Raw genomic sequence first — 12,738 nt, 5'->3', positions numbered from 1 at the left:
TGTAAGTACCGCATGGCAACTATAGTTAATAATACTGTATCGTGCCCTGGCTGGTTTGGGTCAGTAGATAGAGCGTCAGCCTATGGACTGAAAGGTCCTGGGTTCAGTTCCAGTCAGGGGCACATGCCCGGGTTGCAGGCTCAATCCCTAGTAGGGGGTGTACAGGAGGCCGAGCGATGATTCTCATTATTGTTTCTCTCTCTCTCTCCCTCTCCCTTCCTCTCTGAATAAAAATATAGTTTTTAAAAAATGCTGTATCATACATATGAAAGCTGCTAAGAGAGATCTTAAAAGATCTCATCACAAGAAAGAAAAATTTCTGTAACTATGTCCAGTGTGATGGATGTCAACTAGACTCACTGTGGTGATTATTGTACAATATGTACAAATATCAAATCATTATGCTGCATACTTCAAATTAATGTTGTACATTCAAACTAATGTTGTATGTCAATTATATCTTAATTCAAAAAAATAATAAAATGAAGGTGAATAAAATCACCTTCAAGGACAAAAATATATACATAAATATATTTTTTAAAAATTCATTTTACATTTTACCAGATGTAAGCAAAAGCAACACATAAATTAAAATAAATTGGAGATGGCAAGAAAGAATGCCACATCCAGAAATAGCAAACTAGAGTATTTTGGAGGCAATCCTCCTAAATAAATAAGGAGAAAAGCTGGACAAATGTGTTAGGGAAAAAGTCTGAGACTATGGGAGAGCTTTCAAGACAGTGATGATTTGTGGTGCCAAATCTCAGAAAAGAGGGAGGCGTCAAAACATCCAGCATATCTCTCTCTCTCTCTCTCTCTCTCTCTCTCTCTCTCTCTCTTTCTCTCTCCCTGGTATTAGAGGGTAGATTAGATATTAGCTCTGCGGAGGAGGGGTAATGCCTGGAAGGGGATGGAGGAGGTGCTGGGGTCCTGGTCACCTTCTATTTCTTGTCTTGGGTGATGTGGTGACAGGCTTGCTCATTTTGTGGGAACTCACTGACCTTTACACTCACGAATCATGCGTGTTTCTGTCTGAATGTTATACTTCAATAAAAATGTTTTCTAAAAAAATGTTGCCCTGTCCTATTAAGCCTGGCGCTTACGTCCCACAGGGACCTCCCTGAGATCTCTGAACAGCAACCCGAGCTCCCTGCCTACATTCCGCTGGTGACCCCACGGTCACTGTGGACCAGGGGTGGCAGCAAGCACCCTCGGGTGACAGTAGGCACGGACTCGTCCCTCACAGCAGTGCACAGGACGGTCTCACAGAGCTGTTGATGCTACTCACCTAGATCCACAAAGAGACGCCTTTTCCCTGCAGGATCCTTCACAACCAAGAAGGAGAGGTCCGGGCTGCTCCGCTCCGCGGACCCCGGCCTCTCCGGTGCCTTTGAATTCCATGTCCAGCTCTCTCCAATCTCCTTATCTGTGGACATTTCACTGCAGGAAATTCCTTGTTTAATTGGTGGTTCAGAAAAATGGGAAAATGCTTGGCCGGTTGTCTCTGGAATCCCACCATCATCTTCATCATCTCCACTGGCAATCAAATGAAAAGCAGGCTGCAAAATCTTTCTCACAAAATTACCTAAAGAAAAAAAATTATGATTAATCTATTTCTTCTTTTTCACAAACTGTAACCTAAGATCTAGGCCCAAATCTACCCAATTTTACACAGCAAGGCTCCTTCTTATTTTTGGTTTTAGCACTGAGTTGTTACTACAAACTGGAACATGCCTCTCCTGTTACTTTCTTCCGCTTGTGTAATCTTGAACTTTTTCAATCCCCATTGACTGAGCACCTGTGTCACTTGTAAAAAAAACCATCTTAGCCGAAACCAGTTTGGCTCAGTGGATAGAGCGTCGGCCTGCGGACTGAAAGGTCCCAGGTTCGATTCTGGTCAAGGGCATGTACCTTGGTTGTGGGCATGTCCCCTGTCGGGGGTGTGCAGGAGGCAGCTGATTGATGTTTCTCTCTCATCGATGTTTCTGGCTCTCTATCCCTCTCCCTTCCTCTCTGTAAAAAATCAATAAAATATATTTTAAAAAAACACACACAAAAAAAAAACATCTTACAGGAGAAGGTTAATTTGAGATGTGTCAATGTTGCCAATACAGGACTGAGCCTAATGTTCACCAAAACACACAACTTGCCGAAACCGGTTTGGCTCAGTGGATAGAGCGTCGGTCTGCGGACTGAAAGGTCCCAGGTTCGATTCCGGTCAAGGGCATGTACATTGGTTGCGGGCACATCCCCAGTAGGGGATGTGCAGGAGGCAGCTGGTCGATGTTTCTCTCTCATCGATGTTTCTAGCTCTCTATCCCTCTCCCTTCCTCTCTGTAAAAAATCAATAAAATATATTTAAAAAAAAACAAAACAAAAAAAACCCCCACACAACTTTTATTAATACAAATTGAGTAAACTGTATCTTCACAATCAACGATTAAAGAATGAAAGGTTTTTTTTCTTTACAAAAAGAATGAAATCTTGTCCCCCAAAAAGAATGAAAAGTTTTCATGAGTGAATGGTGCCACCAAGGTAATGCACAGAAACACTGGCAGACTGCCATGCTCTCCCGGGTCAGGACATCAGCCCGGTTCTCAGGAGCTGGCTCTCCCCTGTCGCTGCACAGCAGGCCCCAGGACCAACACGCACAGCCAGCAGTCCACTGATGCTCTCCCGCCTCTCCCCGGACCTGGCCACTGATGATCGTGGCCTCTGAACCAAAGTCCAGAACTAAAACAATAAAATACATTTAGTATATTTCCACGTTTAGTCTAAGAGCTCTAAGTATCAGTGGTACTATCTTTACCCAAGAACAGATAGTATGACAAGCTGGAACTTTTTAAAAAAAAATTTATCTTTATTGTTGACACATTACAGATGCCCCTGCTTTTTCCCCATTGACCCCCTCTACCCCACTCCCCTCCCAAGCTTTCACCACACTATTGTCTGTGTCCATGGGGTATGTATATATGTATATAAATTCCCCAGTTACTCTCTCCCCAACTCCCCTTCCCCTCTGAGATTCATCCGTCTGAAGCTGGAACTTCTTTAAACTGTCATTTATTATTTATTATACCATAAAATTAAGTAGTTTGGTAAAGCTGCTTCATATAATAAGATTAGAGAATGCAATGCTGTAAAAATTTTTAATTTTAATCTTTAGAACTGGTATAGTCTTAGTTTGTGACTTTAGTTACCAGATAGCGCGAACCCTTAAGTTTATACAAGATATACATGCTTTAAATTAAAAAATCTTTCTCCAAATTAGACTTAATTACCGCCCTACTCAAAGAAACAAATCCACTGTCTTATAAACACTAAACATCAAAATGAAAGCAAAAGCATTTGATCCTTGCAATCATATACAGACACGATTATTTCTGGATTAGGAGAAATTAGGTAAGCACTGAGTGAGGTGAAAGCATATGTCAAAGGACAACAGAGCAATCTATCTATATATATAAAAAGCCAGCAACCGGAATGCCGTAATGACTGGAATGACCAGTGGCTATGACACCCACTACAGCCAGCAAACCAGCCCAATGGGGGGGAGGGGGACCAAACTCCCGCGGCCCCAGCCTCTCCCACCCCGATCAGCCCGCAGCCCCTCCCCCCAGCTGGCTCTGCCCCTGAACACCCCCCCTCAATAGGGGGCAGGGCCAGCCAGCCAACCTCCTGCAGCCCCTCCCCCCAGATGACCCCGCCAATGATGGGCCCCCACCACCCTGATGGGCCCACGGTCCCTCCCCACAGCCAGCTCCACCCCCGATCAGCCCTCCCACTCCGGTCAGGGGGAGGTCCAGCCGGCCAACCACCCATGGCCCCTCCCCCAGGCTGCTGGCCCCCAATCAGCCCCCCCACCCTAATCAGGGGTGGGGCCCACTGGCCAATCACCCATAGCCCCTCCCCACACCTGGCCTGGCCCTGATTGGGCCCCAATCGGGGCAGGCTGGCTGGCCAACCTCCCGTCATCTCCTCCTCCTGACAGGTCCACCCCGATCCGCCCACTGGGGTCGGGCCAGCTGGACTCACCCGTGCACTAATTTGTACACTGGGCCTCTAGTACAAATAGAAAAGGACAGAGTTAATTTTCCTGGAAATGCAGAATGACATCCCCCTGAGAGTGGGCTGCACTAAGAGCAGTGGAGCCCTGGCTCAGAACCAGGCGCCAGGGCAGCGCTCAGAAGGTCCTGCAGGCCTTTGACCTTTGGCAGGGAGCTAACGGGGCCAGGATGTGACAGTGTAACTGACATAAATACTAATACGGGAATCCAGGAAACTACTCTGCTTTTGATTTCCCTTCCCCAATATTATCACCACACATCATCATTCATACAGGGACAATTTTATGGCCGGGAATAATTCAAAAAAATGTATCAATCACAGAAATGTTAGGTGCTATGGCATGCAGGCAGGAGAGCATTTTAGACAGATCCAACGTACGCATTTTGCGAGTATTTTGTGATCTCTTAGATTACCCTAACTCGCCTTTCTGAAAGGCTAACAACAGGACTAGAAATGTCACCAAGAGATACAGTGGAGGAGGGAACTGAAGGGGAGATGTGGACTCATCCACGATCCCTGCATCCCTGGTACTGGCGGTCCATCACTTCACAGGAGAGCACCTGTGGTCTGATCAGGCCTCTCCAGCCACACTAGACTCCCGGTGCTCCCCAAACCAGCCACCGATGCCCATCTCTACCCTCTGCTTATGCTGTTCTGACAGCAAAGCCCTGCTTCCCTTCGTCCACAGGCTGACATTTTTTAAGCCCAGCTTGAATGCACCTGCTTTCAGAAGAGACATGTAGTAGAGACTGCTAATCATGTCACACTTCTGTTCTCCCTTCTTCCCTAGCAACACATCTCAATTTAGCCTGTGGCAGAGTCAGAGCCGACTATGAAGAGTAAACAGGCATCAAGGAAATAGCTTGCTTAGGACTCTCTCCACACCTGACAGCAGAGCCCACTTAATATTGTCATCCATTCAACAAGTTATTAAATGCCTGCTAATACTTATTATTGTTGCTTCTGCTACTATCCCATTATTAATGTTATTGATAAAGATATTACGTAATAAGCTCTAAAAATACCATAGTGAACACTCTCCCTGCCCTCAAGAAACATTAGGTGGAACAGACACAAACACAAGCACCAGGAAACTGCCTCAGGAAGTGGTGATCGCTCTGACGCAACAAGCGCTGGGCAGGACTGGGCAGTCCTGCAACCCAGAGGAACACGAGCCTAGCCTCAGGGCTCCACAGAAGAGGCTTCTCCGGTGAGGATTTCTACGCTGTCTCAACACACCAGGCTGGCGGCAGGCCCCTTCAGACAGCAGCATCGGAGAGTGCAGAGGCCCGGACTGGAGAAAACATGGCCCAGCAGGAGCCCAGTAGAGCGAGAAGAGCCAAGTACCGAGAGATGAGGCTGAAGGACAGGGGATCTCACTGTGCAAACAAGACGGGGCTTTCTCCGGAAGGCAGCGTAGTATCCGTCAGGGCTTGAGGCACTCCGGGGGCACAAACATATCACTCTAGCTAGCTGACTGAATAGGACGCTGGAACGCCTCTAGAGGTCAAAGGTGACACCACTTCTACTTGGGTAATTGGATGGATGGAGACACCACTCACCGATATACCCACCACAGGAGAAACAGCAAGTTTTAGGGGAAAGGTGAGGTGTTTGGTCATGCTGAGTTTGAAGCTGACTGTATGGGCCTGGTGTCAAGAACAATAACCTTGACTGAAGAAAAAGTTTTGCGAGTCATCAACACAGAGATGATAACTAGAGCCATGACAGGGAATGACCATCAAGGTTAACAGGGGACAAGGATGGGTTCTACAATCACTACCACCTGAGGAATGAGAGACCAGAGAATCAATGTACAGCTAAGCTAACAAAACACAGGGGAAAATAAGGAGCCCTGGGCACCTCGTACACTAGGTCCTGACTTACAGACCAGTGTTTATGTGACTATGTTCATGTCTTTTACCCTGGAAATTGTCAGGCACCTGTCGATCTGAAATGGGTTACCAGTTCCTTGAACTTCAGTCAATGGCCTGCTGTTTGAACTTAGGAATACCTGCCTGCTCTGTCCTGTCGGATGAACACTCAGGATTGTGACTTCTATTCAGACCTTGGTTTTCTGTGTTCCCATTCTGCCCACTTGTTCCCCTTTGGACTGACTTCATTTTACACCTGGGACTCTATTTCCATATTTACCATCCTGAAACAAGTACGCTGGTTACATTTTTAGGTTTATACATCTAGATTCCTTATGAACCCTAAGGTGTGGTCTGGAACAATAAACAAGACTTCGAGATGTAACCTGGTAACCAAGCCCCAGTTCTCAGGCACTAAAAGCGAAGGCGGAAGCGAAGGTCAGAAATCCAGATCTGAGGTCTCACGAGTCAGACCTTAATTAGGCCTCTCATGTATCAACCAGAAAACTTCTGCATGACGCCTGCTGCAGCAGAAACCAGTACCAGGGCATGAATGGCCATCCCAGTATCTACACCCACAGGCACCAATACCAAGAATATCCTGATGTGTCCAAAATGTGTCAAGAATAGGAAGATAGGTCTAGAATTAAAGGCAAAGCCTAAAATCGTGAAAACTCATGTTTCATTTTTTTAGGATAGGTTAACAACCATAAAAACTAATAAATATTTACACAACTTAAGAAAAAAAGGAAAATATGACCTTTTACTATAGCTCCATGACTGTTTAAAAAATAGTATACTTGACTGGCTGGCCAGTGTTGCTCAGTGGTTAAACATCACCTACGAACCAGGAGTTCACAGTTCAATTCCCAGTCAGGGCACATGCCCGGGTTGCAGGCTCGATCCCCAGTAGGGGGTGTGCAGGAGGCAGCCAATCAATGATTCTCTCTCATCATTAATGTTTATATCTCTCTCCCTCTCCCTTCCTCTCTGAAATCAATACAAATATATAAATAAATAAATAATAAAAAACAGCCCTAACTGGTTTGGCTCAGTGAATAGAGCGTCAGCCTGTGGCCTGAAGGGTCCCAGGTTCAATTCCGGTCAAGGGCATGTACCTTGGTTGTGGGCACATCCCCAGTAGAGGGTGTGCAGGAGGCAGCTGATCAATGTTTCTCTCTCATTGATGTTTCTAACTCTCTATCCCTCTCCCTTCCTCTCTGTAAAAAATCAATAAAAAATATTAAAAACAATAAATAAAAAATAAAAAACAGTATACTTACCGACATGAATGTTATCTTTAAACGCCACATCATGGAGTTGAAATATTAAATGGCGGCTAAATTTCTCGTCAGTGCTAGAATCTAAGTTGAAAACATCTTCAGCTGAACAGTTAACTCTGTATAACTCTTGAAGTGCTTTACAAACATGCTAAAAACACAAGAAACAAATATTTTTAAATGTTTTTCATGAGCAAAATTAAAATATCTTGGTACAAATATAACTCACAATCCAGGACTGCTCACTCCCAACTGCTCGCCTGTCTGCCTGATTGCCCCTAACCGCTTCTGCCTGCCAGCCTGATCACCCCCAAACCGCTCTGCCTGCCAGCCTGATCACCCCCTAACAGCTCCCTTGCCAGCCTGATCAACGTCTAACTGCCCTACCCTGCCAGCCCCATTGCCCCTAACTGCCCTACCCTGCTGGCCTGGCCGCCCCTAACTGTCCTCCCCTACAGGCCTGACCGCTCCCAACTGCCCTCCCTTGCTGCCCAAGTCACCCCTAACTGCCTTCGCCTGCTGGCCTGGTCGCCCCCAACTGCCCTCCCCTGCAGGCCTGGTCCCCCCCAGCTGCCCTCCCCTGCAGGCCTGGTCCCCGCCAACTGCCCTCTTCTGCCGGCCCAGTTACCCCTAACTGCCCTCCCCTGCAGGCCTGATTGCCCCCAACTGCCCTACCTTGCAGGCCTGGTCCCTCCCAATTGCCCTCTTCTGCCAGCCTGGTTACCCCTAACTGCCCTCCCCTGCTGGCCTGATCGCCCACAACTGCCCTCCCCTGCCAGCCATCTTGTGGCGGCCATCTTGTGTGTTGAAATGATGGTCAATTTGCATATTACCTCTTTATTATATAAGATTATATAGGATATAGGATAGTAAGGCAACAAGCTTGGGTCAGGAGCACAAGATTCAGAGTCAGAAAGATCTAGGTTTGAGTTCTGGCTTTGCCACTTAACAGCTCTGTGACTTTGGTCAAGTGCAAACCTTACATTCCTCAACTGCAAAATGGGATATACTAGACCCTAACTTCCGGGACTGTTGTAAGGAGGAAAAGAGAAAACGAGGGTAAAGAGCTAGCACAGTGCCTGGCACGTGTATCAAAGCATTAGCCATGTAGCTATAGGACCAGTTGCTTCTCCTGAAGCCTCAGTCTTCTCATTTGCAGAACAGTTACTAAAACATGCAGGGTTAAAATGTTTGTAAACTGCCAAGCGCCCAGCTACCCAAGAGTCATGCAACAAATTCAGCATTTATTAATGCTGTTCTGGCATTATTATAGCACCCCCCCACCCATGCTCTCTGATCCTACCCTCTTCAATAAATTCTCACTTTGCCTAATCTTGACCAGAGCCAGCTACTTATAATGTTAGCCAGAGAATTAAAAACAAAAACAAAAAAATCCACAAAATTCCTCAACTGCCACTTTGTCCTCAATGCTTCTTTTTTTTTTTACTGGATATAGTAATGTTAAAAAATATATGAACATAAACTGAACTTCCTCCTTTTTAGAAGTTTACTCAGAGAAGCAATGTTAAGAGATAAATGTCAAAAGTAAGAGTAGCAAAAAACAGGAAGAGAAACATGGAACCTACACAGGGTGTCCCAAAAAAGTATGGAATGATTATAAAATCAGTGTTTATTAACATACAGTTCATTTGAAAACTTTAAAAAACTTTAAAAGAATGTACAGAAATGAATAATTTTTCTGTCAATGCCTGTTTTCAAACTGATGACTGTTCTGGTCCAGGCACTGCTGATAACACAAAGCAATGGACTCACAAACATCAAAAATAATTTTGTTTGGTATTTGTGCACCTTCATCAGCTATTGCCGGGTTTGGTACCATAAACTTTATCTTTTATGTATCCCCATAAAAAAATATCTAGTGGCACTATAGGATAAATTTTCTTTGTTCAAAGCTTAGTCTAGCTTCACTCATTATTTCAAATCAGTTAAACCTGAAAATGAGTGAAAATTAAGTTAGTTATCAGCTGTTAGAGTGTATATATATTTTTGGGGGGACACCCTATATATTACATAGGCTAGATTCACTTAATGAATGAAAATAAAGAGAGACAGATAGATATAAGGAAAAAAACCTGAGTCTGTAAATTACCTCAATGAGTAATGCAACCATCTTTTTTCCATCAGCTCCAGGATTGGCAAGTTTGTTAAATTCCAGATCAAAATAGAGCTTGCAAACAGCATTTTCAGGAATGACTTCATAGCAGTGTAAGAGATGTCTTCTAAATTGAATATGTCATGATTGTTAGGTTTGTATCTTATACCTTTTAAATCATAGAACTTGATCTTATATCTCAAGATACCATATTAGCTGTTTTAATTACATATAACTATCTATATATATAAAAGCATAAGCAACCGGAATGACTGGAACCACCAGTCACTATGACACACACTGACCACCGCGGGGAAGATGCTCAATGCAGGAGCTGCCCCCTGGTGGTCAGTGCACTCCCACAGCCAACCTCCCCAGCCGGCCAACCTCCTCCGGTCCCTCCCCAAGCCCCCAGGCTGGGACGGGGAACAGGGGGTGGGTGGCAGTGGACACAGCCCCTTTCCCAGGGGGTCCGAGGGCCGGCTCCCTCCTTGGGGCCAGCAGCCAACCTCCCGTGCTCTGTCCTTCACCCCGGCCAGCCAGCAGGCCCCAATCGGCCTGCCACCCGCCTGCCACGGTGGCGGCGCAGCGGTGAGGGAAGAGGGTGAGGCGGGGAACCGCATGGCACCAACGATGGCGGTGTTGGAATCCAGCGTCAGTTCCTTCCATGCCCGGCCTGGCAATCGTCGCCTCCTCTCCAGCCCGGCCCTGACCAGCCTGGCCCAGATCAGCCCTGATCACCAGCCAGGCCTAGGGACCCCACCCATGCACGAATTTCATGCACCAGGCCTCTAGTGATATAACAAAAACATGATGAAGTGAACAACTCACCATAAGTTCATAGATCACAGTATTAAGAGTTTCCAACAAACAAGATGTAACAATCACATGTTGTAATATTATTTAACTGGAAAATATGGTCCACTTCATACTGTTTTATTCACATATGATTTTGATATTATGTAACACTTCTATATTTGTTTTTGGTGTCACCATGAAGCTAATTTTATTTGAGAAAAGTTTCTCACACTGGAATCCCATAATTACATATTCTTGGGATTCCATGAATTTTTTTAATAGGATTTTTAAATTTACATATTTTCATTAGGAAAATAATATTTTAAAAATTAGTTTAAAACATTCAGAATCAGCTGACTTGAATGAGCTTTCAGTGCTCATGTTTGCAGTTAACGTTTTTGCTGGCACCCAGAAGTCTGACTTTAACAGGGTTAATAACAGATGCTGAGCCCAGTCAGTGTGGCTCAGTGCCTGAGTGTCAACCTACAAACCCACAGTTTGATTCCAGGTTAGGGCACATGCCTGGGTTGCAGGCTCAATCCCCAGTGGGGGGCATCCAGGGACAGCCAGTCGATGATTCTCATCATTGATGTTTCTATCTCTCTCTCCCTTTCCCTCTTCCTTCCTCTCTGAAATCAAAAAATATATATATTAAAAAAAAAATAGAGGCTGACTTGATAAAGAAAGGATAACTTGTGCTAAATGAAGCGTGGATGGTTTCCTACACAAATATGAAGTTTGTAGTAATCTGAACAAGGAAAAGTGATGAGGGAATTGTGTCATCATGGGGCACATGTAGTACAGAACCTACACACACACACACACACACACACACACACACACACACACACTTTCTTCTCCCAGCACCTGGTAAGATAATTCAATGTTGTGACAAGGAAGCTCCAGAATTCAATTCTAATAGTAAATGGATAGTAACTAATTATGTGATTGAGAACTATCAAAGCCAATTCAGTCTGAATTCATTTCACAAACATTACTAGATGCAGAAAATGTAATTTAATGTGCTGTCCTTTACAAAGTACTTACCGGGATTTATAATGAAACCAAAGTTGAACATAGCTTGTTACAAGGTAAATACGTTGTCCATCGCCCTCTTCGCATTCCAAAGCAAATACATGAACATCCTTTGTAAAATCAAAAAAATTCAAAAACTAATAAAATGAAAATCTAAAGTCAACTATAGCTATTAAATGTCCATAAAGAGTTTTACTATTCAAATTGTCAAACACTGGAATTTGAACATTTTATTAAACATATTATTAAAAACAAGAAAAATAATCACCAGATCTATGCCAATCAAAATCTAGTTATTTGTATTTATTTATTTTTAGTCACTCAAGTAATGCATATTTAAGATACAAATTAGAATATTCAAGTTTAAAAGAAAGGAAAAAAAATCAGTTTTCAATCAGTCTAGTTTGACTTCCTATTATAATTGTATTTGCTAATTTATTAAATTAAACTTATTTTTTAAAACTAAACATCACAAATGATTTGAGATAAAATTAATAATTCTTTAGTACATATAAAAACATATGGAAAACGCCGAAACCGGTTTGGCTCAGTGGATAGAGCGTCAGCCTGCGGACTGGGAGGTCCCAGGTTCGATTCTGATCAAGGGCATGTACCTTGGTTGCAGGCACATCCCCAGTGGGGAGTGTGCAGGAGGCAGCTGATTGATGTTTCCCTCTCATCATTGTTTCTAACTCTCTATCCCTCTCTCTTCCTCTCTGTAAAATCTCAATAAAATATATATTTTTTTAAAAACATATGGAAAACAATTTTTAAATGGAATATTTGTAAGTTAATCTTAAAAGCTTAAAGGAAGTTTTAAAATGCTTAACTTTAACAAGCAACTATAAATTGTCTTTTCTATGAGAAACCAATCTTTTTTAAGTTAATTGCTGTGGCACTTGGTATAACTGCTGTGTCTGCTGCCATAAAGAGTTTCTTCCAATAAAGGAAAACTCAAGTTCCTCTGTCCCCTTTTAGCTAACGGTAGCTGTTGAGCCTAAAGAAACTAAACTTCCATTTTCAAAAGACATAGGAGGACTAAGTGGCCTGACCCTATTAAAAACCTTCCTGAAATAAATGTTATAGACTGTTAATTGTTTAAGTGCAGCAACCATACTCCTCTATGTTTTTTTAACTCAAGATCAAATGAATCTGTCAGCATTTAAACTTCTGACACCTGAATTTGGTTTACACAGAATAAGCATGAAAAGTGTTTGTTTCCCAAACTATTCTGCTAAGATCTGAGTGAGCTTCTCCTTACAAGGCAAAGAAGGGGCCTTGTCTTAATTTTGCACTCGGATGTCGAGTGTGACTCGACACGGTTAGCATCGGTAGCAGGAATCCTGAAAAAAAGCAAGCGACTGCGCAAAGGGTTAAACAAACTTTTAGCACTGAGTTTTTTGTTTTTGTTTGTTTGTTTTAAATATATTTTATTGATTTTTTACAGAGAGGAAGGGAGAGGGATAGAGAGTTAGAAACATCGATGAGAGAGAAACATTGATCAGCTGCCTCCTGCACACCTCCTACTGGGGATGTGCCTGCAACCAAGGTACATGCCCCTGATCGGAAT

The 12,738-nt window shown here is 43.7% G+C and overlaps 1 protein-coding gene across 6 annotated transcripts in view; it reads right to left on the bottom strand.

Annotated features, from left to right (window-relative positions):
* The window catches only part of PRIMPOL (primase and DNA directed polymerase), a 42,036-nt gene that overhangs the window by 22,857 nt on the left and 6,441 nt on the right, over nucleotides 1–12,738 (bottom strand). For 5 of the 6 annotated variants that reach the window (XM_079778909.1, XM_079778912.1, XM_079778914.1 and 2 more), the window contains 4 exons: nucleotides 11,181–11,278; nucleotides 9,333–9,462; nucleotides 7,226–7,373; nucleotides 1,289–1,585 (listed from right to left, as the gene is read on the bottom strand). In XM_079778909.1, coding sequence (XP_079635035.1) covers nucleotides 1,289–1,585; nucleotides 7,226–7,373; nucleotides 9,333–9,462; nucleotides 11,181–11,278 — 673 coding nt within the window. The remainder of the gene's footprint in view (nucleotides 1–1,288; nucleotides 1,586–7,225; nucleotides 7,374–9,332; nucleotides 9,463–11,180; nucleotides 11,279–12,738) is intronic. The other variant, XM_079778913.1, reaches the window with a different exon arrangement.

Source organism: Cnephaeus nilssonii, assembly GCF_951640355.1.
Source record: "Cnephaeus nilssonii genome assembly, chromosome: 8".
NCBI classification, from domain to species: Eukaryota; Metazoa; Chordata; class Mammalia; order Chiroptera; family Vespertilionidae; genus Cnephaeus; species Cnephaeus nilssonii.
The sequence above is the reverse complement of the archived record's forward strand: the minus strand, read 5'-3'. Positions and strand labels throughout refer to the sequence as shown.